The 24,668-nt window shown below is 46.7% G+C and overlaps 1 protein-coding gene across 1 annotated transcript in view; it reads left to right on the top strand.

The window, feature by feature from the left end:
• The first annotated feature begins 214 nt into the window (after positions 1-214).
• Positions 215-24,668, top strand: part of LOC144118721 (beta-hexosaminidase subunit beta-like) — a 35,040-nt gene continuing 10,586 nt past the window's right edge. The window contains exons 1-10 of the mRNA XM_077651567.1: positions 215-352; positions 1,483-1,542; positions 3,701-3,998; positions 6,102-6,170; positions 7,288-7,337; positions 8,563-8,673; positions 10,266-10,364; positions 13,212-13,350; positions 15,637-15,820; positions 21,780-21,936. Coding sequence (XP_077507693.1) covers positions 305-352; positions 1,483-1,542; positions 3,701-3,998; positions 6,102-6,170; positions 7,288-7,337; positions 8,563-8,673; positions 10,266-10,364; positions 13,212-13,350; positions 15,637-15,820; positions 21,780-21,936 — 1,215 coding nt within the window. The 5' untranslated portion in view covers positions 215-304. The remainder of the gene's footprint in view (positions 353-1,482; positions 1,543-3,700; positions 3,999-6,101; positions 6,171-7,287; positions 7,338-8,562; positions 8,674-10,265; positions 10,365-13,211; positions 13,351-15,636; positions 15,821-21,779; positions 21,937-24,668) is intronic.

The following is a 24,668-nucleotide window of genomic DNA, read 5'->3' as shown; positions in this document are numbered from 1 at the left end:
AAATTGAGCGAAAATCAACGCGGACGACAGAAGGAACAGGTCCAATAACGCTAACTTGGCCTTTTCGGTGATAGCGCCTGTCGTCGTTAGAGCATAGTGAATAGCTGGTTGTGCCGTACCTGTTCACTGCAGACGGCAGCATGGGCGCAGCAGCGGCCTGGTGGGCACGTTCCTGCGCTGCCGCTTCGTGCGGTGCTGCTCGTCGGCCGCTGCAGGGGCGCTTCGCGTGCGCCGCTGGCCCCAGCTCTGCATTCGCCGCTGGCCCCAGCTCTGTCATCGCCGTGGCTCCTGTCGACCGCTCAGGATGCTGTCGCTGCTCGGGCTGCTCGTGGTCGGCTCCCTCTGGGTGCTGGTACGACCCCTCTCCTCACCTTTGATTAGAAAAGCGTCGTCTGGCCTCTACACAGGGCATTCATTTGACTGCGTTTAAGAAAGAAAGGGAAGGAAAGGAAAGAAAGGAAAATAAAGGAAAGGAAAGAGAACGCCAGATTCTCTCTACCCAAATCCCCGTGGGCTCTTTCCTCTTCCCCCGCCGCGGTGGCTCAGTGGTTAGGACGCTCGGCTACTGATCCGGAGTTCCCGGGTTCGAACCCGACCGCGGCGGCTGCGTTTCAACGGAGGCGAAACGCTGAGACGCCCGTGGGCTGAGCGATGTCAGTACACGTTAAAGATCCCCAGGTGGTAGAAATTATGCTGGAGCCCTTCCACTACGGCACCTCTTTCTTCCTTTCTTCTTTCACTCCCTCCATTATCCCTTCCCTTGGCGTGGTTCAGGTGTCCAACAATATATAAGACAGATACTGCGCCATTTCCTTTCCGCAAAAACCAATTATTATTGCTCTTTCCACGCTTTGCTTCGGTGCCCGAGTTTCGCGTTGCCTCTTTCGCCTCTGCATATTCGCTCTAGTAGCACTTAAGTAGGCCATAACTAAATGGAGGATTTGTACCCTTTCTGTGGGAGCCGACGAGCAGTGTGGGGTTGTAGTGCGTTCCAGGCAGGAAAGATAGCTGCTACTGCGAGTCGCCGAGTTACCCTATAGGAACTTTTGACGAGCCCTAACATGTACTACTGCCTTCGAAACAGAATCATTGTAAACTAATTAAATTCATTCTATCTGTATAAATAATGCACTTATTTCAAAGAAACAGTGAATGAATGTGATTTTTTTGTGTTTGGGAAGCAAGTTTCATTTCATTGTTTCCTTTCTCAGCCCTTCTTTTTTTCTTTTCACTAGTTTCTTTACGTACACATGCCTTTTTCGCCGTCAGTGATTGAAAGAGCTGCAGTTTAACAATCGATACACGAAGACTTCTGAATTTCATACCTCGTGTCAAATTTTCTGGATGAAGCTCGCCTATGATGTGCAGAGTAACCGACACATCAGCTGTCTGTATGTGAAACTTGACCAATACACTTTTTTTTAAGTCCGAGAGGTTCTTATTATTTTTCTGCTACTTACCTGTTTATTTTCTTTCTTTCAGACACTGGACTTCCCAGAGTCCGAATTTGTCCGCAGAACTCGTGCTCGATACCCTGGCGAAGTGAGCCTATTTGACATCCACGTGTTTATTTGCACTGCAAGTTATCTTTCTCAGTAAGGCCGCCAGCAGTCGCGACTTCCGATTATAGGTGTGGAGTACTTCGGAATTCGGTGAAGCTGGGCGATTTGTAGCGAATGAGTTTGATGAGAACGGGCTGCTGTTTTGTGTGTGCAGCCATAACTTTCGCACTATTCACTCCAGGGGAACGGCGAAAAGTGCTGGTTGTTTATTTTGTTTTTGAATGTAGAAATGCCTTCTGGTACTTACATACCATAATTTAATCCTTTTGAGTCCACACTTCAGCGCTTACTTGGCCGACGCTCCATGATTCAGGCTCGCCCAGACAAAAATGCAAGTCGATGCATGTGTTTTAAAAACGCGTATAAATCTTATACATGGAAACAACTTGCGTACATTGCTTGCATGGCAGCGAGGATAGGTTATGCATGTTGTCCTTTAGAGCTTGGAAGAAGATAGTCTAAACTGAATACAGGGGCTTAAGTGGCTAATCGGGAGAAATGCACTTTTCAGCAGTTGCAGAAATGCAGTGTTCGGCGTGTCTATCTGGAATTTTTTTTTAAAACCATGAAATACTTTTATCTCTTTTTCTCAGCAAACTCAGGTGAACACGGAGGCTAACAAGAGAGAGAGAGAAGCGAACTTGCTGAAACTGACCGCGGAAGCGTTTGATGTGGGCTTTCGAAGGATCTGGTATTAAAAAAAAAGTGACGGTCGGGTTGCTGGAGACAGCGCTGTGACACCGTTTATGCTACGGTGGCTTCATCTTCTCATTGCTCGCAAGTGACTCAAATGCCACGGTTTCGTTCGAGTGCGTCCCAGTTTGGGGCTAAACAACGAACAGACGCGGGGCGTCTATAAAAAAGAGATATGGTGAATTCCAATCGCAAGCCCGGAGCGGTCTGCACGCTCTGTGACAGAGCGCCTGAATCCGGCGCAGAGCGCGAGACCTGAAATTGCGATTGGAGTACACTTGCTCTGGCCAGAGCATGTAGGGCCAACACTGGGGCGCCGCTGAAAACGTCACGCAAACTTCCGGTCGGATCCGCCGATTTCGGCGGAGCAGTCCCGACTGCTCCACGGAGCAATCTCGGCTCGGCAACCGCTCCCTGTCTACGATTGGAAGACGCGATCCGTGCCTCAGATCTGCGTTTGGAATACAGTTGCTCCGAAAAGAGCAGAAATCGTTGCTCCCGAAGTGCTCCAACTCTGCGATTGGAAGTCACCAATAGAGTGCGGCGGAAAGGTTGGGGTCCGGGCGCGTCCTCTTAATGGGGCTTTGAAACACACCTTCTGAAGAGAGCACATCAACTCGCTCAATCACTGCTTTAGGTTTTCATGAACACCTGAGCCGAATAATACACCTCTACATGCAGCAGAGGACCCACAAGCACGCGCGAAAATTGACGAGCCCTTCCCGGCGACTGTTCGATGCTCGCACCCTGCTCCGTCGCTCGCACCTGCGTATACATGTTGAGAGGTGGCTACTGGTTATTTTCTTTCGGACGTCAGCCAGCTACCAAGGCCGCGGCCAATAAGCCGCGTAGCTCCGGGGGTTCAAGAGGCTCTGCCACCGGAGGCGGGGCCGGCGGAGGAGCGCCGACCTTCCAGCGTGCAAAAAGTGACGAGAGAAGAGGGAAAGGCGCGAAGACGCGGAAATTCGAATTTTAACTACAGATAACTCAGGTTCTACAAAGCGCATTTGAAAATTTCTTGCTGGACAATATTCGTGAAGCGGCGTGCTTTCACATCCCAAGCATACCGCAACATTATAGAGCCCCTTTCAGAGCCCATTTAAGCCTGAGCGGCGCCGCGGATGTTATGCATGGTTGCGTTTGGCTACAGACATGTCTCGTTGACTCGTGACTCGTCTCTGGTTCGTTGTGCGCTTCAACAAGAGGCGCACGGCAAAAGCGCTTTGTGATGGTCGGTGTGACGCGGAATGACCCGGAGGAGATTCATTTCAAAAATGCGGCTAGAACCATGTATGACCGATCCTATAGACGGCACACGCCGATGTTGCAAAACATTTCAAGTACTCTGAACGACGAGGGAGATTTCATTTTTTTTTTATACGGCGCTGGTTGTATAGTTTCTTAACAGAATGGCGATTCAGCGGCACCGTCTTTTGGGAGCGCAGGAGCCTCTGGCGCCGTCGCCCGCGCTGTGGCCGGCTCCGCAATCTGTGGAGCTGTCGGACTCGGCGCTTCGAGTGTTGAACCGGAAGGCGTTCGAGCTGATCTCCGCTGGCGCCGACGACGAGTGCGACGTGCTGGAAAAGGCGCTGCAGCGCTACCGGCGGCTGCTGTTCGCCACCTCGGCGCCGGAGGAAGTCGGCGAGGTGGCCGGGCCCCAGCTGACCCTGCTCTATCGCCTCGCGGTGCGCGTGAAGCACGGACAGCAGTGCCGCTACCCTCAGGCCGGCAGCGACGAGAGCTGTTGAGTGCACACAACTACTACTTATATACACTGTACACTTTTCCATCGGGTACACGCAGGAGCCAAAACACCTGCTCCTCGGCAGAATGCGAGCAGGTGCAGTAAGCTCGCGCTGCCACAGCCAGCCGTGCTTGGACCAAGTGCACGGAAGAGTCTACAGTGATAAATACGGCGATGGTTAGAGAACGTTTTGATGATAGCTCTAGCTAGATGGGCTACAACTCGATCCAGAACAAAGCGGGATATGCATCTCAGAGGAGGCCCTCCGACGAACGGCGCCGAAATGCTGCCATGACGTTGCGATAAACCGTCCTACATCTGTTTGCGTGCACCTCCTATAGCGGCTTTGGAATTTGCAAGGCGGTTTGCTGCGATGTCATGATAGTTGAAAGGCAATACAGCGGAACTATATATTTGGCGTTATATATATTGGCACTGTATATATTGGCGTTATATGAATCGCTGGGCTAAACTATGAGACCTCACTTAGAGCGAGGAAACTGTTCATTCGACCCCAAACACGCGTGTCCGGCATTCTTGGACAAAATTTTGAATATTCGAAAACTGTAAAGTATGATGTTGTGGAAATATTGAAGGCAATAGTCCTTTCTTCCATAGTGCAGCGAAATCTTTCTTTTAAATTGTTTCCATTGCTCGCATCGAGCAGTTAAGACTGTTAAGAAAACCAATGTGGAAAGCTTTGATGAAAGCAAAAATGGTAATAGCAACAAAATTCAAGCCTGCCAACGGGAGATCTGATTGTTATAGTGAAATCTTACGATATGTATGAAAAAGTTTCGTTCGAAAATTGGCTCCCGTTCAAAAATGCTTTTGTCCAGAATTGTTGGGTATGGTTGGGTCGCATTGCGGCCATGAGGACCTTCGTTTTTGGGTAAAACCTGATTTTATCCGGTTTTTGCACCCTGAACAAAATTGTTAACAATCGGGCTGAAGCCAGTTTCGGCCGGCAAATACGTTTCCTCAAGAATGTGCGTAGTTTTCCCGTGCACAAAGCTCAGGACACCGTAGGAAAATTATCGCATAACTTTCGCTTATTCCAGATGGGTGTTGAAAGTCAACTGATGATTTTCAAACTTTTTTAACGCTTGCTATTCACTATACGGGACTTGATGTGAGAGTTAGTTCGAAAAGTACGACTTAGAAGTGAGAGGCGAAAACAAAGTTATTGACCAGACGTGTTATTGACATCATTGTTCCAAGCGCTAGCCACGCTAACGACGTCCGACGCCTCGGCTCTTCTGCGTTTGAAATGGTCGTTGCGATAACATGTAAGTGTTCGAACTCAGGCAAGAAGGACAAAGGAAAGACCGGTCGGACCACTGCATATCTGATAGTAGTGGAAGTGTGGAAATTGTGTACTAAATTAGAAAAGTAAATATAATTGGGTGAATGGTTTTTAGTGCAACATGCGATTTTCATGTTGTTCATGAAATAATGAGCCAAAAAAGAAAGCATTTAATGCCGCACACAGAAACGAGCACTTATAGTAAATTGTCGTTTGCTGCAAAGAACTGTCCGAAATAGAACCTGAAAAGAAAAGGATCTTGTAATACGTGGTTCACCGCGGTAATGGTATACCTGTGCAGGGCGGCCGCGCTTAGGTGAAACTTTTATGCTTTTAACGCGCACTGGTATGCTTGCCGTAACATTTGTAAGGCACCAAAGATTTAAAAAAAACTATTATTTACAGCAACACTGCTCAGTAAAATTTTGCCCTTGCAGTCAATTGTGATGGTGATTAACGAAGGGCTTCTGACACTGATCGATATCTGGAAAATCATTTTTTCCAAACTTTTGAAAATTGTGGGAGCGCAAATAGTGAAACAAAATGAAGAGAAGAGTGACAGGACAAGCGCTTTTTTTTAATTTCAAGATTATTTTTTTTTTTTGGGGGGGGGGGGGGGGGAGCCTTCTAGTTTTTCTCGACGAAGGCGAGTCCCTTGGCCGAAACACCAAGAGATGGTATAGCAGGAGCCCTATCTGGATGTTTTAGCAATAATGCAAACAACTTCCGCGTTTACTTCACAATCTGAGTGATGGAAACGCGTGCTCTGTAACACGTTGTGTCTTTGCGCCCACAGATACGCTGAAGATACCCGACCAAGGTGACGGCGTTTTGGCCTCCGAAACTGTCTGGGGTGCCTTGCGCGGTAAGAAGAGCATAGAGAAGAAAGGATTAGAGTATTTAAACTCACGATTCGAGAAACTTTCGAAATGAACAATACAATGATTACAATGAACTATAAACAATGAACAATACAATGAACAATAAAAATGATTGTCCCCCTCTGCACTAATGCCCTTGTGGTGCTGCAGGTATACTTGTATAAATAAAAAATAAAAAAATGTTTAGGGGAACTCCCAAGGTGGAGTGGATTTGTAATAAGGGAGTAATTACTCATTGGCATCCACCCGAGCGCAGCCATACGGCTACAAAAAAAAAAAAAGCTTTCCACAGAAACTTTTTTAAAGAGAAATTTTTAAAGAGAAATGATTGTTTGAAATGAGACGCACGAGATGGATACCGGACAGAAGTCATGAACCAACTGAATCAACTCGCCCACCGGCCGCCGCGGTGGCTCAGTGGTTATGGCGCTCGGCTGCTGACCCGAAATACGCGTGTTCGATCCCGGTCGCGGCGGTCGCGTTTCGATGGAGGCGAAGTTCTAGAGGCCCATGTGCTGTTCGATGTCAGCGCACGTTGAAGAACCCCAGGCGGTCGAAGTTATCCGGAGCCCTCTACTACGGCATCCCTCATACCCTGAGTCGATTTGGGACGTTAAACCACCAAAAATCAAACAGAACCTGAAAATTCGATGATCTTTGGCATTTCACCGTGCCATGGTTGTGAAGCTACCGCGAGAGTACTCAGCGGTCTTCATTTTTGCATGTCTCAGTGTCAGGGAACCTGAGTCGATGCAGCCGAAGTGGTGCGTAGTTATGCTCATTCGATGGCGTATTTTTTATCTGATATCGCTTATACGTACTCTAATGAAAGTTAAAAAATTGCTATACTAGTGTTTATAACACTAAATACTCGCAGCTCGCCCAGTTTTAGAACCTATCGTCCATGGAAGGGTTTCCAAAGAAAGCAGTGAATCGGGCGCTTTTTTACATACCATCAATTTTTATTCTCACAGAATGGCTCGCGTTCCCGCGACTGCTTATAACCGAAAAACTTGTTTTATAAGAAATTTCATTTAACCTGCATAAATTACAAGGCTTACACGTTGGCAACTCCTTAACACGCACTTCTGCTCCGAACAGGACTGGAAACGTTCAGCCAGCTGGTTCATCTGGACCCTATCACACAATACGTAAGTCAGTTTTGTTAGCGCCATTGCAACGATGCAAGTGCAGACAGAACACAATGTTGGCAAAGCAAGCACTTAGGGATGTCAACACTTAGCTTCAGTACAAGTTCGTTTTTCACCCTGCTGTAGTTATGTGCTATATATCCTTTGGCGTCTGCATCCATGCAAGCAAGTAAAACAAGACTTGCGCACCGACTTCCTTGCCATTTAGAATCTCTCTGTACCATCTACTTCATCTGAATGCCGCATTCACGAACAGGTATGTGTACCACTTGGGACAAGCTTATGTAGAGCGCGCACGTTACTAGCTCGAATTGAGGACCCTTACACAAATGCTACACACTGTAACTCTCCCTGTCCTTCTGAACAGTGGCTTTCATTGGGCTTTCTTGTTTGTTTGTTTCTTTGTTTGTTTGTTTGCATATATGCAGTGCATCGGACTCCTGCGAAACTTCAAGTTCAGATTCCTTGCACTTAACTTTTATTTGTGAGGCAACTGTGGAATATTTTAAGATACTGTTATGAACAAATTGATGGGAAAGGTCTAACCTTCAAACGCTTAGCAAATCTTGTTTTCAAAAGTTTGTCCTCATAGAAAACCAATGGGGTGCGTTTTTTGGCAATAAATAGCAGAAAACTGTAAGCTTCTCGAGGAAGGATCTGCGGATACGTTCGCTGTTATGGTGCAATTTTACGACACGCGGAGAAAAATGCGATCATATATAAACAACCTTTCGTTGAAAATATGCGCTTTTCCAGCATTAGTATTCTGACGGGGGCTTAGTTTAGGTCAGCGCTTTGGCGGCGGCGAAACAGTCTCTAGTCTGTCAGAGTCAGCAGACTCTCGCTCTGAGCGACGGCAGTGCTGCTAGGCTAATGACCGTCTCCTTCATCACAAAATGTTTTTTTTTTCGAAGTATTTTGTATCCCCGCTTAAATTATCCTCCGGCGATCTATGTCCACGCCCTATTCTCCTCCTTAACTTTATTTACCTCTTTTCTGCGTTCTTCTGCTGATGTCTTTCTCTTCTTAAACCCCCTCACTACCACAGAGTATATTGTCGGCGATTTTTACACGCCGTCTAAATCTTCTGTTCAATTCATTACAGCTCCCATTGGCCCTTGCCATGAACATTAAAAACAGATGAACATTAAAAAAGAGTAGACAGTTCTTGGCCATGTCAGGGGTGACGTTGGGTGTGATTGGTTTTCTTTTCTTCCTTCTTAAGCACGTCGTTCCAGCTGGCGTCGTGAAGGACTTTCCCAGATTCTCGTACAGGGGAGTCCTGCTGGACACTGCGAGGCACTTCCTTCCCGTGAGCGTCATCAAGCAAAACCTGGTGAGACTCCTTCCTCGCATGATTGCCCTTTGTATTCACGTGAGTGACTACGTGCAACTGAAAGACCTCCCCTTTTCAGCTCACGATTTTTTTTTTTTTTTTGCGTTGGGTAGATGGGATGAGCCATCTGCATCACAGACTTGCACGGCTATCCGTTTACCTACTGGTTCTGTCCAAAGAGAAACCAATTAGCCATGCTCGTGCAACATTGTTCCCGATACTGCGTGCTGTGTTCGCGTCCTATGGGCCGTAGATCTAAAGCTGTCCTAAACTGTTCATGCTACAGTTTCCTCACATTTCTCGCATATTTCTGTATAAAAACATCTGTGTGTTGCAAAAAATGTATGTTCAAAGAGATATTCAGGTTCTTGTTTCTTGTTGCATTCAAACAATCCATTTATTGTACTCTCACGTGTGTTTCGCGATTTTCAGTTCTGTACGCGCGCTACGCTGTACTGCAGACTGACAGAGGCCGCGTCCGGCACCGTAGCATTTACCCTCCGCCCCTGTGGTAGGCGTTGCATGTCTGTTAAAAAATAAATAAATAAAAATAAATGAACCATAACAAGCAACCCTCTCAGTGACACCACTTTATTCTTTGCGAAGAGAAAATTAAGGCATAATTTACACACACAAAAAAAAACAAATGGCTGGTTTGTGGAATTGTTGCCCATTTTTGCGAATAACGAAGTGTTTATTAACTACAAGGAGAAAAATATCATACCACAGGTTTAATGTCGGGAACAATAATTCTGTTAGTTGTATAGTAATCATATTTGATTGGAACATTCTGTTCCAAAGACACTTGATATCTACAGCAATGTCTGTCGCTTGGAAAAAAGACCATGTTTAGTTTGCGGAGGAATCAATAGTACGGAGCTGTCTTCGTACCAAACAATGGTTAAATGAATTATCTGTCACCTCCTATATAGACAGTCCCTCAACGAGTGAAATATTCTCATTCAACTCTGTGTCTTCTTACGACTGATGATTTCATTACCACGATGGCGCAATAAATAGGAGAACCTAAGCACAATCAACGCGTGGCATTGTATCGTTGATTACCTTTTCCGCGAAATGTACCGCCTAGCCCAGACAAGTACCTTTTAGCGATACATTTATGTGCGTTTTCTTTTTGTCCATTCAGTTTGGCCACGGCGTGACGGCGCAAATACCACTCAAGAAATGAATCCGTGCAAATTATTATTTCCTTAGTATTTCTTTTCTTTTATATTGCTTGGCGTATTTAGAAACAGCAGGCGTTGCAGCATGGAGGCAACGATAGGCAGGCACATAGGCAAGCGGGCGAAGTCTTCAAAGCAGCGTTTATCGGGTGAACCTGTGCCCACAACGAAAGATACTCCGCGTCAATGGAAAAGAAGCTGCACTGTCGGAAAGAAAAACGTAATGAAACTTCGGGGCAGCGCGTCTCCAAATCTAAAATCTGCCGTGTTCTCGTTACAAACACTTAATAATTTCTTAGAAGTTTGTGCTTCGTGTTTTTTTTTTGTCTCTTTTGCAAGCCAGCAGCTCACCATGTCTTATAACCGAATGCAATGCGTGCATGCATGTTCGTTCTGCGACCACTGCAGGACGCCATGGCTTATAACAAGATGAACGTCTTCCACTGGCACATCGTGGACTACCAGTCGTGGCCGCTTGATGTGGTCAGCGTTCCTAACATGACCATGGTGAGCGCAAGTAGTGGCTGAAGTGTGGTCATGCGCCGCGCACCGCTGTTTCCTGTAACAGTTTTGAACAAGCACTTTGTTAAGGCTACCCTCACTAAACTCGCGGACAGCTTTTTCTGGCTTGGCAGTGGAACCTACGCGGGCGAGGAGCAAGGTTTTCACAAGCGCGCTCTTATCACTCTCTCCCGGAGGAGAGAGAGATAGGCGTTTCAGCTGGCGGCTCGTGCCCGTAGCTTCCCCTGCGTAGCCACAAAAAGCTGTCCGCGGGTATAAGTGCTGTACGTGGCTTTGATGATCTGTTGGCGGGAGGATTGAAGGCCTTTTTAAAAGTAGGGCAGTGACTCCGAAAAATAGGAGGGGACACTTAAGCTCTGCCTTAAGGGTATGACGCGATAGCGTAATGGGTTACTTAGTGTCCATACATGAGGAATTTGTCATTCTCGACTTTGCAGTTCGTAGATCCCTGGCAGTCCTCACACCCCTCCTGGCGCATTGGTGCAGCGGATAAGCGATGCGCAACTGCCCTGCGATGACAGGCACTCCCAGCAGTGGAACTTGTGGAGCCCAGGTGGCTCTTCCCGAGCGACCAATCATTAGTTTAACTGCCACCTGCCACGCTTGACAGTTTTCTCACAATCCGGTGGGCAAGTTGTGTTAACGCCACAAGGTCACGTGACCTAGGTGGCCCGTCTGCCTCCTAGGTTGCTTCTCTGGGGATTTTTCGTAGATTTTTTGCTCGCGGTCAATCATTACGATGTTTCCCAAAACCCGAGGCAGAGCTGCAAGAAGCTGCAAGAAGACAGGAAACCCTCGTCACGTCAACCACTTTCTCTCCCTCTTGATTTCCCTCTCCCCTTGTGCTCGAATCACTAGAGGCGCCCCATCGACGGAGCTGCTTCTACAAAACTGAAGGTCGGGCAAACTCGTCGAACTATATGTCGAAAAGGTGGAGTGTATACAATAAGGAAAGGGACGCACAGCAAAAATTAAGGCGTAAAATTCTGTCCAATCATTTCTTCTTTTGCTCAGAATCCCATTCTTTTAAAGTCTGGCATATATGCAAGTTGCTTCTTATTTTCCTTATTTCCCCCTTTTTCCCTTCAGTTACTTCTTTTTCGCTTCCCTAATTTTTCCTTTCATCCTTCTGTCTTTCTCATATTCTTCCATCCATTCTACCCTCCGCGGTGACTCAGAGGTTTTAGAGTTCAGGTGCAGAGTCGAGTTCTTCGGGACATAATGCCGGCTGTGGCAGCCGCATTTCGCATGCGAAAGATGCCCGTTTGGGCTTGCGATATGCGAATGCACTTTAAATAACGCGTCGTGGTTCTGAATAAATCGGAAGCCCTCCGCTGCGGCCTCTATCATAGCCCACTGGCAACTTCGGGACGCTAAACTCTACATCCCGTACCACTTCATTTCGTTTCACAACGTTAGCAGTATTTTCCTCTTTCGACGCAAACGCCGTGGTCTGTGTGTGCATAGTAAAGCCTCCCCCGCAGCCCCAGTGGTTCGGAGCAGGTCGAGATACCTTCCGAGCAGCCTCGGGGCCCCGAAAGTGGCGGCGCTGGCATCGCCAGCGGCGCTGATGAAGAAGCTCTCGCTCGTGCAACACAGAACGCTCTCGGCAGTCGGCCTGGCCAGTAACCTCAGCAGCCCGCTCCGCCGGCTCACCAGCCGCGGCTACCGGGACTCCAATAAATGTGGACCTCCCTCCTCAAATGCCTCCTCCAGAGCACCCATGGGGAAAAAAATGCCTCCCACCTCCACTCTAAACAGAAAGGAGTAGAAAGGGACTAATCATTTCTCTAGCGCACGCCCTTTTGTAAAAGGGTGCGTGCTAGAGGACAGCTTACTCCCTTTTTACTCCCACATACAGGCGTATTCGTGTTTAGTGTGTACAAGCCTCCACCCACCAACCACCCTTCAGAAGCCCACAGTGAATCCAAGGAAGCGACAGGAGGGTCATCGATTCAAAAAAGGAAACAAATAAGCAATATTGCTTACGCAGATTTACCGCATCGCATGATCGCTGCTGCACCCCCTTATTTTTTTTTCTCTGTTTTTAGCGCGTTAGTGTTACTACCATCGCTTGCTGAAAATCTGTCCGTATTATGTTGTGTGACGGCGCCACCCTCCAAAAGGCCTCCGCTTACTGTATACCCCTCCATCAATCTCCATCCTCCAGAATATACCACCCACCACCAAATCAAACCAAACCCAACCCACCTACACCGGCCGGAACCTTCTCCCGCCATTAACCAGCAGCCTGCACCCTCCAGAAGACACACCCCGTCCACCTTCACCGTCCAGAAGCCGCTACCGACCAGCTACACTCTACCGAAGCCTCGATCGCCACTGTCCAGAAGGCCCTACCCACCACCCATCCACCCACTTTCAACTTCAAGATGTCTCCACCCGGGAAGCCCACGCGGATGCATTCTTTACATAAAAGTGACGGCGAAATACAATTTCAAAGCCACTACGGGAAGGCGACCCTTGTAGCAGCGAAGTGTACATACAACTAATACTGCCACCGCAGATTTGTCGCCTCATCTCGTATGATCGCTTGCGAATTTTTTTCCTTCTCACTTTCTTCCTCGCCTCATTACCGACTTTCGCCTTTCTCTAGCTTTCCTTTCTTGCCTTCTCGATTACTTGCTTCCACCTTTCCTGCCATCATTCCTTTTCTTTTCTTCTCGAAGGATAAAAAGTGAAAGCCTAAAATTTGAAAAAAAAAAGAAGTTCGGCGGAGCGCAGGCAAGCACAGCTCGGACAACCGTTTTTTTTTTTTTGCACTACGTGGCTGCGACCGTGCGTGAAAGTAACCCCTCGCGCCGTGCCACGCAGGCGGCGTACTCCCCTCGGCACGTGTACCACCCGGAAGACGTCGAGGATGTGATCGAGTACGCGCGACTTCGCGGGGTACGTGTCGTCCCGGAAGTCCCTTCTCCGGAACACGCGTGGGCTATGGGCAGGGCGTTCCCCGGTAAGCGAGCCCTAATTTTTTCTCCCTCCTTTTGTGATTGTCTCACGCGACGCAACATCCCACAGACACTCCTCGTCATTGGCTGAAGCCGAGGGAGGCCGGGATCATGGGGTGGTTTCAGCCAGACACTGAACGAAAAAGAAAAAGAAGTTAGAATACATTCAAAACGGAATAGCTATACTTTATCGACCCAAGGTCTTGTTGGAGCCCCGAATCTCTAGTAGGTGGGATAGAATGCCCATCTCCAACTCGGAGCTTCCATGTAATTACATCCCAGAGCCTCTCGAAGGCTTTGAAACTGCACTCGAAAGTGCACAGCATGTAGAATCATGAAAACGAAAAATCGAGTGGCTACAGGATGCCTTGCGAGAATGGGGAGCATCCGTGATATATAAATGTGTGCGAGTGTGCTTGCACTTCTTGAAATTATCACTGCGTATAATCGCTTCAAGTAATAAATTTTACTCATCTAAGGTACGCGGGAAATTTCAAGTTTGTTTTCGATTAATGTGGTGCTAAAGCGTGGACTTGTTGGTGACGGATGTTTCATGTCGTTGATGGTGTGACAGGAGATGAAGGGGAAATTCCCAACTTCCCATCAAGGAGTGAGTGGAGAAAAATTAAGCGATTTTCACCTTATATGGAGGGGTTTTATTCGGCTGGTGGTCGTTAAGGCAGATGGAGAATCAGACCTCTTGAATTTATTGTAAATGAATCGCACGTACCCTCATTGCTCATCTTCAATTTCCGATATCTTTTTTTCTTTTATGGGGCACAGGCAATCTGCACCGTAACACTTATATGCATGTGGACACTCGGATCCCACCGGCGGCATGGTTGTTTTAATCTGCTCCTTTATAAGTAATTTTCTTTAAGCGATATATTAATCGAAGTATTATTATCCCATTGATCAGTACTAAACATTAAAAAAAAATTAAACATTCCCCTATGCACCTTGGTTTCGGTGACTGTTGGCTCCCTTCATAAGTTTATCAAACGAGCCCCTCATTTTCCTTAACTTTGTCTGCTAATATATATATATATACTTGTATGAATGTCACACGCTCTGTTCCTGCCACTAAGTGCCACCAATACTCAAGTTTGGGTTTAATGAGAGAATGAAAGCATGCAGTTTCGGCAGATTAGGCACTTTGATCAATGGAACAAACTGTATCATTCTGTATCATTAACATAAACTAAAAACAGCAGTGCACTCGGTACGCTTCTCAAAGGAGTGCCAGAGATGACTGGATGTGGTAGCAGAAACCAACTATATCCGCATACTGGGGTCGATTCTTAAGGTCCAAAGCTACCCAGTGTACTAGGGCTAAAGATGCATCAGCCCGAGCTTGGCAAGAAGTTGATATGAAAAGTTCTAGAATGCTTCGCTGAAATCTAAAAATAAATTTCTCTAATTGCTGTGATCTATCTAATAAGACAGTAAAGTTATGGTTGACTGTAACCAACTGCGTAACATAGAGACTCATTTTCTAAAGCCGCTTTGGAACACAGAAACATGCACTAGAAGTCACTATTTCAATTACATCGTTGGTGAGAGCGTGCTTAATTACTTTACGCCATACAATGACAAGGCGTTAATTTGAGCAGGCACATCAGTCCCGTCAGAACTGCATGTATTTCAATGAGAGTAAATGCCTGATGATTTCAACACATGAGCGCATTCAGCGGCTAATTCGAAGAGGCTGCGCAGTCGACTTGCCCGGCCGGCGAAGCACGATAGCGCAGCTGCTTGCCCCCGGGCCAGTAGCAAGCGTCCGTGGGCCACTGTGATCGTGACAATCGATCGCGCGTTTGCCCTGGACTCACGGTTATCGCCACGCTGCTGGAGCAGTGTGCTTGTGTCTGCTTGTGCGTTATCGCCCGCGACGATCTACCGGGAGTGCACTACCACCCAGCGTGCGTAACACACGTTGCCTTGCGCTTTCATAGTGGCAGGGCAACGATGAGCACTGTACAGTATGTGCCACACTTAAAGGGAACACAGCAACGCGTGGCTGCCGCCGAGAGCCGGGGAGAATGGGTGTCACCAGGCGCATGCGCGAAAAGAACAGCCGGCCATGCTTACTGCGCATGTGCTTCTCGGTGGCAGCCACGCGCTGCTGTGTTCCCTGTAAGTATGACAGGCACTGTACCTCAACAGCCGCTACGCGTCCGTCGCTTTGCTTCTCATTCCTCCGCCGTTTCCTTTCCCAGAAGAAAAAGCCGGGCATTTTTCTCTGTTTTACTGTACGACATGTGCGGGCCGCACACGTACGCTATCCGCAGAGTTGTTGACGCTGTGCTACGGCAGCAAGAAAAGGGGCGAGCCATTCCTGACTCCGTGTCGAGTGCTGGATCCGAGCCGGGAGGGCACCTTCGCCTTCATGCGTTCCGTGCTGGAAGGCATCGCGGGACTCTTCAAGGACACGCATCTGCACCTGGGCATGGACGGGTTCCACTCGCAGTGCTGGTGCGTGAGCCACGTGCACGCGCCTGCATGAGCTGCCTTTCAAATATATATGGGCAGCTGTACGGCGGGTTTTACTTCTCCGACATAAATCTCGATCGTCTGTGGGTCGTCGCATGTCGCTTGTTGAAAACTACCGCTGCGAGTGTTGCCGGAAAGCGGCGTAGCCCTTGGGGGCCCCAGCTTTTTTTAAATTGTTTTTTTGGGGAAAGGAAATGACGCAGTATCTGTCTCATATATCGGCGGACACCTGAACCGCGCCGTAAGGGAAGGGATAAGGGAGGGAGTGAAAGAAGAAAGGAAGATAGAGGTGCCGTAGTGCAGGGCTCCGGAATAATTTCGACCACCTGGAGATCTTTAACGTGCACTGACATCGCACAGCACACGGGCGCCTTAGCGTTTTGCCTCCATAAAAACGCAGCCGCCGCGGTCGGGTTCGAACCCGGGAACTCCGGATCAGTAGCCGAGCGCCCTAACCACTGAGCCACTGCGGCGGGCAAAGGGCACTCTCGTGGTCAGTCTAGAGAATGTTCCACCTGTGGTCACGTGGTAACAGGTAGGCCTTAAATGGCGTGCACTGCTGGAGTGGGGTAACCGAACACTGTATAGCTAACGTTTCTTCAGACGGGCGACGGGCGAAACCTGTTTTTTTTTTTTTACAACTGTGGTAGTATCCGCATAAATTCCCCTGCTTCGTGTTGTATTCAGCGACGTCGCCGTCCATATTTTCTTTTCTGAGTAAGTGGGAGGGTGAGGAGGAGGGGGGGGGGGGGGCAGAACTTCGAGTTTCTTTTTTATTCAATGATACATGCTCAAATATTCATTGAATTCGTTTATACTTTTCTTGTCTGTACTGTTTAAAGATGTATTTGTTTAATGCATATAAAACTTATACTGACATGGGCAGCTTAATAAACACGCATGTATACGCGAGAAGTGATTGATTGCATTAAAAAGTTCGCGCACAGTCTGTTTCAATTCTGCTAATTGCGCTCATGGGCAGGGGTCGGTCAACCAGTGACCTCCGTTGGGACATGATTGGTTTAGATTACTCGAAAGAAAACCTTTAATGCTGACTATATGAAGCCAACAAGCTCAACCACAGTATGCTTTTCGTTAATAATGTCGTAGAATTGAAGCGTTTTTGTAGTGACGTGCGAGATGAAATCGCGCAAATAAAGGGGGTTCTTACGACATTCATGTTAATAATGGCATCTGTTTTGCTAGGACATCGTTTAATATACCCTCAGTATAGGGATGCCTGGCGTCATGTTTATTAAGCAGGAGATGGAACGGACTGTAAATAATTAATGCAGTGAGACAATACACAATGAGTTTTAGACGACTGGGATGGCACCACCCCCTTTCCAACACCCCACCCCCCTCCCAATGCCCCTGTTCAGGAGCAGATGCTTATTCCAATGTACACACATGTAAGCCTTTGTCAAAAGTTTAGAACCCATGCGGTTTCCTTCTAAGCCGTGTAGTAGTGCTCCTGCAGCATTCCTGGAAGACGTATACCCGTTGGAGGTGGCAGCGCCGAAAATCTCCTCACCTTCAGGAGATTTTGATCATTAAGGATGCATTACAAGTCACGGTGTGGCTCAGAAGCGAAACCCCCGGGTTCTTAACTTTTCACAGGGTGTGCACAAAGCTGGAGACTATGAGCACGGCCACCGTATAGCCACTCCATACTGGACTTCACCCTCCGACGAAGCTCAACTTAGGGCAACCAAATTCGAAACGGACATCCTAAACCACACGATTATGCGGAGTAAACTTCACCTATCCTATGGATTCGTTCAATCGTTTGTAGCGCTCATTGCGGACAACTCGCTCCGCCTGCGGAATGTGGTGATGAATTTGACATCACGCCTCGCAGCACGTGCAAAGCACTAAAAGAGCAATTCCATACCCACCACTGTAGGGGCTGGCTGTTGCCGTTTTAGTTGTAGACGACTGGGGAGGCACTGCCCCCTTTCCACCTCCCCAACCCGAGCCCCTGTTCCGGAGCAGCTGCTCATTCCAATGTGCAGTCAGGGTCAAAAGTCTCTGGACCATGTGTTACTCAAACGAAGCCGATAGCTATGCTATTAGTCAGCGGCTGGAGACCACACTAGTGGAGGTGAAAGGGTAAATTTTGTTCTTGCATCCATGGAGTCAACATCTGGCGCTAATCGCTCATAGTACCTTGAAGGTAAGCGGTTGTAATTTTTTTTTATCTAGACAATTCAAAGAAGCCGCGTTGTTCGCGTTTCTTTCCATCGCAGTAGTACAAGGCTACGGGCTGTGGTACGGACACCTTACGGCACCATTCTGCCCTGGACTTTATGTACTGCTGGGAATAACAGCGCGTAGACGAGGGACAAAGAAGGAAGAAGACGACAGGACCGGCGCTGACTAACAACTGAAAGTTTATTAGAAAAAACACGCAAAATATACTCATTTGACAACCACGGGCGCGTGCGCAACACCAAAAGCCACAGTGATAAATCAATCACTTAAATCCAGATACATTAGTTCACAGTCATGAACTGTTACAGAGGGGGTGCTCACGCATGAGTCAATGTTTTTATGAAAATGAAACGCTTCACTGATTTCTCTTGTTAGTTTATCTTTGTGTTTGTACAGGATTCTAGTTTTATTAAAGATGGGTGTACATGATTTTTCAGAAGAATCAGGCTGGTTATTCCGGGGACAGTTCCTATAATGTAAAGCCAGATTTGAGGACGGAGCCCCTTTCAGAGAAGTGTTGTGGTCTCGTCGGCGGGTATTTAAGCACCTTCCTGTTTGACCTATGTAGGTCTTCCCGCACGTGAACGGCCAGGGAAGATAGAAAGGCCAGGGAAGAGGAAAAGAAACGAAGAAAAACAAAAAGAGGGTGCCAGATAAAGCATGGCCTGAGGTTTGTCTCTTGTGCTGAAGGGGTTGTGTATGAAGTGCCGTTCACGTGCGGGAAGACCTACATAGGTCAAACAGGAAGGTGCTTAAATACCCGCCGACGAGACCACAACACTTCTCTGAAAGGGGCTCCGTCCTCAAATCTGGCTTTACATTATAGGAACTGTCCCCGGAATAACCAGCCTGATTCTTCTGAAAAATCATGTACACCCATCTTTAATAAAACTAGAATCCTGTACAAACACAAAGATAAACTAACAAGAGAAATCAGTGAAGCGTTTCATTTTCATAAAAACATTGACTCATGCGTGAGCACCCCCTCTGTAACAGTTCATGACTGTGAACTAATGTATCTGGATTTAAGTGATTGATTTATCACTGTGGCTTTTGGTGTTGCGCACGCGCCCGTGGTTGTCAAATGAGTATATTTTGCGTGTTTTTTCTAATAAACTTTCAGTTGTTAGTCAGCGCCGGTCCTGTCGTTTTCTTCCTTCTTTGTCCCTCGTCTACGCGCTGTTATTCCCAGCAGTATGTACCAACTCGCTCAACTCTCCGTTTTATTGGACTTTATGTACGGGGAAGGTCAACCTGTGGAACCAAATTCGACCCGGAAGGCCTTGCCCAGGCCGTAATGTCATGATCGCAGTTCAACTAAGCCACAAATCCGTCCAATTATTCACTGGCTACTGCGGCATTTTCTGTTCGTTCATGGCAGTTCTGTGGCAGCAGCAAACGCGTTCAGTGGCAGTGGTAATCCCCGGCTAGCGCTGATGGCTCGTTGCACGCGGTGTGTCAGCTGCTACAATGATTTGATATGATAGCTTTAGAACCCAATGTCTGAAAGATGTCCGTGTGTTCTTTCAGTTGGGAGTTAGCAAAGTGGGGAAAGTGAAATCGCCCTCTCCACTGTCGACGTTGAGAGGGGGTGGACGATGGAAGGATAGGAGTTGGCATCTGGGGGAGAGAAGAAGAGATGGGGTAGGGCGATTCCGATTGTTGTTGCTGGATTGGATCGGAAGAGAGGAACAGGGGTACGGCGTGTCACGCGGTGATTGAGGGACTGAATCTCGCCACCCGCTTGCACGGTCTGAACCTGTCAGCGGCAGCGGCTGCTCCGTCCGTGGGGAAGATTAACTCTAACGCATACTTTTCCGCATCAATCGCAATGATCGTGTATTATTTTTTTCTTGTGCGGCGGGGTGGGGGGGGGGGGGGGGGGGGGAGTATGGCGCTCCTTTCGACCTCTTTTTGGAAAAGGTCTATGTTCAAATAGCAGTGCCACATTACCCACGCACCGTACTTTTTATCTTATTAGTTCAGAGCTGAGCAAAAGTTCAGTTTGGCGGCAGTAATCGAAGCACTTTAAAGGGGCTCTGAAAAGGGGTCTAATAAAGTTGAGGTTTTGACGCGTGTTTTGAGGAGCGTCGCGGAAAGAGCTATCGCTGTAATGTTTACGAGGTTTTAATGTCTCAAAGCGACTCAGGCCATGAGGGACGTCGTAGAAAAGGGCTCCGGAAATTTCGGCCACCTGAGGCCCGTGCACTGACATCGCACAGTATACGGGCCTCTAGCATTTCGCCTCCACCGAAATTCGGCCGCCGCGGCCGAGATCGAACCCGCGTCTTTCGGGTCAGCAGCCGAACGCCATAACCACAGAGCCACCGCGGCGGCATCTATCATTGTAAGAAACCATACTTTCAGGGTGAAGCACCAGAGACTTGAGAATTATTTGGAAGCCAGAGCCGGAAGCTGATTAGAGAAAGCGACTAACTTGGAAGGCTGCTCAGACACATTTCTTGAAATGGTAACTGCGAAGGAGATCAGGGATCTAAAATTTTCTACGGCGGTCAGGCTGCGCAATTGATCCGTTTCTTTTTCTTTTAAAATATCGTAAAATACAGATGTGCATGTAATGTAGTCCAGGGTGTCTGACTAGGATATACGCGATGTTTCCCGCCGCGGCGGAGGGTCACCAGGCATATAGAAGCCAGTACAGGGTCCTTAATTCCTTCGCCTAAGCGCCTAAGAAGTGAAAACTGTATATAACACTATATATTTGACACTGTTTTTCTCTCAGGTAGAGTTGCAAACCGCGTCTCTCCAGCTCAAACAAACTGGGAGACTTGCTCTCTGCACGCTAGTGAATTTTACACTACTGGGTCACAACCAAACGGCAACACCTTGTATGTATGCGTACGCCAATAATCGTGCATGTAGCGCCCCTGCTGCTGCTGTTGTTGCTGATAGGAAGAATGAAAAGGAAAGTGCACGGGCCTGCCTGCTGGCTCTAGCCGAGCCACGCTCGCTGCCGCGTGCTGCAAGCAGGAGAGTCAAAGGATAGGAGAGCAAAGATAGAAAGAAAAGGCGCGCGCTAATATGCCCCGGGCCGATCCCGGAGGCAGTGCAATACCGGGCCGACCCGTGCCAGAGAGCTTCAAGCCGAGCACTCCGCCATATTCCAAAAATAAGTTTAATATCTCGTGTCCAAGGACCCAAGGCCAACATATATTAAATCAGGTATCAGATATCATGCTTCTGAATGAATGGTATCATCATGTAGCGCCCCATCTTCACGAAACCTGTTCATAAACGGGTTCCGTGAGGGAGCAGTACCCTTTAGGTAGGAAGTTGTATCATGCTATATTGGTATAACCATATAGGTGACCGCTAGGAAATGGTGAGATTCATAGGTTCATGGTTCATTGCTACTGTTCCTTCCCGATTCATGCGCGCTTCAGGCTCGGTAAATATGTGCGCATGTAGTAAGATATGCCTGCATTTGGACGAAATTACACGGCGCGAGCTCGACTTATAATAGCTATTGAACTACTTTAATCATAATTTTTTGTTATTAACCCCTAATTCTAACACGCTGGTTAAGCTTTGCAGTACACTAGGATGACGTTTTTAATACGCAGTTGTTTGTGATTTTGTTTCTACGAACACATTGTAGCTCTTGGCCGTTCCTCTTGTTAATTTTTGCTGGGTCGCTAATGAACATAAGAAAAATGCCCTTCGTTACGCATTGAACTCGCTCATTAATTCATTTTAAGTTCGACAGGAATGACAGCAAGAGGATAGCGAAGTTCATGAAGGCACAAGGGACGCCCAGCCTGGAAGGACTGGAACGACTCTACATCAAGAAGATCGTCAATATTGTTCGGTCTCTCGGTGTGAAACCAATCATCTGGGAGGATCCCATCGACAAAGGGTTGAAGGTATTATCACTGAGTGAGGTGAATGTATCACTGAAAAAGGCTCCGGAACACATTTAGCCGAACATTTAAAATCATTTCAGTATGAAAGGGCACCACATTTAGATTAATCTGCGACAAAAAAAAAATTTCGGAGCAAAATCGGAGTTATCAACGATCGGATAAGTCCCCTCACCGACATCAGTGCTGATCTCGTTCTCAGTCATTCCTACTTCACCGCATAGTATGCATCTGTGCCGTTTGTAATCACGATACTGGATCCGACCAACCAAAAAACAGTTAATTGACATTGCATTGACATTTTATTGAACTTCTATTGACATTTTATTGACATTTTATTTTCTGCTCTTGCTCGGCTCCCAGGCTTTCCCTGCCGCCCTTCTCCCACCGATACTTGCTGTTGATGACTCTGATGGAATTGAATAATAGCTGCCTTTATCACTCCGTGACGTCATGGACCGAGAAAAGACGTCATAAAGCTGAGACGAGGTTTGAGACGAACGCAAATGAAAAATCTATTTTCGATACAAGACAAGTTGCTTTTTCTGCACACAGAACATTCATATTTGTCTGAGATGTTTCTCAGCGCGTGATCTGACGATATGGGGGATTTATCTTCCATGTTAAAAAATCGTGTAGTTAAATTTCACTTCAGAAGGAAAAACAGCGCAGAAGCACGGGACGAGAAAGAACACGACGGCACAACGCGCTGACTAGCAAGTCGTTTTCATTCCGCCGGAAGCGAAATATATATTGCTGGAAAGACATTTAAACAGCAAAAAATGGCGGTGGTTTAGCTCTGGTTGAACCTGGAGTGACGCGATAGCTACAGCTGGCCGAGTGGAACTTGCTCAGTCGAATTGCAATGTCAGCCTTTCGCCGCTGCGTTTCGCTGGGCGTTCCTTCTTCATCTTCGTCCTTGGACGTTATTCATTCTCTCCCCCATATTTATTTTATTTTTTTCCAGAAATTGGAAAGGTCTCCTGAGCTAAAAGCTATGAGCTTGACTAGGCCCAGGAGACCCAATACATGGCAGTAGCGTGTGTTTACAAAAAAGAGATAAATTAGCATTCACCCAAAAAGTTCACAAATGAAACTGATCTATACTATTTCCATAGCATACACACAGCATTTAGCATACATGATGCATATCACAAAAAAGAGATCTCACACAAAGCAAAACAACAACAAAAGAGTAATGACATCAATGTGCAATTCAATATGAAATATCGCTAACAAAACAAAAATAGAAGTAGAAATCATACATTAGCAAAATAGGAATGCAGCTGCTTGACACTGTATTCATGAATAGGATAGTATTTGTTGAGCGCAACAGGAAGGTTATGGGTCAAAGACTGATGTTTATAGAAAGTGCGAATGCGCGGGATCACCCATTTGTCTCTGTTTCTTGTGTATATGTTTGAGTTTGTAATGCGCTGTTTTAAAGACGCCAACAAAGCTATAGTGCTTTTTATTTGTGCGGAGGAGTAGCAGGCTGCCTGTAATAAACGAAAGTCGTATAGGTTATCTATGGGAATAACGTTAAGGGAGGAAAAGGATTCTTTACAAGATGACATAGGTGCAATATTTGCGATGCAACGGACAATCTTCTCCTGAATTATTACAAGCTTGCTTAAATTAGATCTCGTGGTTGTGCTCCAAACTAAAGAACAATATGTTAAGCGAGAGTTAAAGAGGGCATTATATACTTGAAGCTTGACTGATAATGGAAGCAACCTACGACAGCGTGATACTAAACCAGCGACGGAGGAAAGTTTTATGGAAAGGTTATTTATGTGCACGTCCCAGCTTAATGTCGAAGAAAAATGATCTCCGAGAATTTTATGATGATCGACAATACCGACTACTTGACCTTCTAACATAATAACTTCACTCGCTAAGACTGGTTTATTTTTAGAATGAAACATAACAGCTTTTGTCTTAGATGGGTTTATATTTATTCTATTTTGCTTTGACCAAGCAGACAACTGTTCAAGCATCTGATTACATTTTATTATCATATGTTGAATATTGAAACCAGAGATCAGCATTGGGCTGTCGTCGGCATACATAATGAACTGGGCTGTTTTATTTATGTTTACTATATCGTTCACATATAAACTAAATAGAAGAGGACCTAATACGCTGCCTTGTGGAACACCACATGAAATGGGCAAGAATGATGATATGTTACCCGTTATATGTACGCACTGTTGCCTTTCATGCAGGTAAGATTTCAGAAGCGTTAAGCTGTTTCCACGAATTCCATAAGCCTGCAACTTAGTGAGAAGAATGCTGTGATTGAGGGAGTCGAAAGCCTTACTGTAATCAATAAATATTGCAAGTGTAAGCATCTGTTTTTCAATATTTTCTAGAATAATTTATTTTAGAGTGAACAGAGCTATCTTTGTTGATCTGTCTTTCCGGGAACCAAACTGTGAATTTGTGATAATGTTTCTATCTTCGAGGAACTTATTTATGCGAGAGAAAATTATCTTTTCTATGGCCTTTGAAAAAACTGGAAGCACTGATATCGGTCGATAATTGTTGGCTGAGTTTCGGTCACCGCCTTTGAAAATGACAGAGACTTTGACCTGTTCCATTGCATCAGGAAAAGTTCCCGAGCCCAGAATGAGATTAAAATTATGTGTAAGTACCGTGGTGATGAGTGGTAGAACCTATTTAACTGGTTTAATCTGTAAGTTATCTATATCTAATGCTTTACTATTGCTCAA

The sequence above is a fragment of the Amblyomma americanum genome, chromosome 2 (assembly GCF_052857255.1).
Source record: "Amblyomma americanum isolate KBUSLIRL-KWMA chromosome 2, ASM5285725v1, whole genome shotgun sequence".
NCBI lineage: Eukaryota > Metazoa > Arthropoda > Arachnida > Ixodida > Ixodidae > Amblyomma > Amblyomma americanum.
This window is presented reverse-complemented; position numbering and strand designations above follow the sequence as displayed.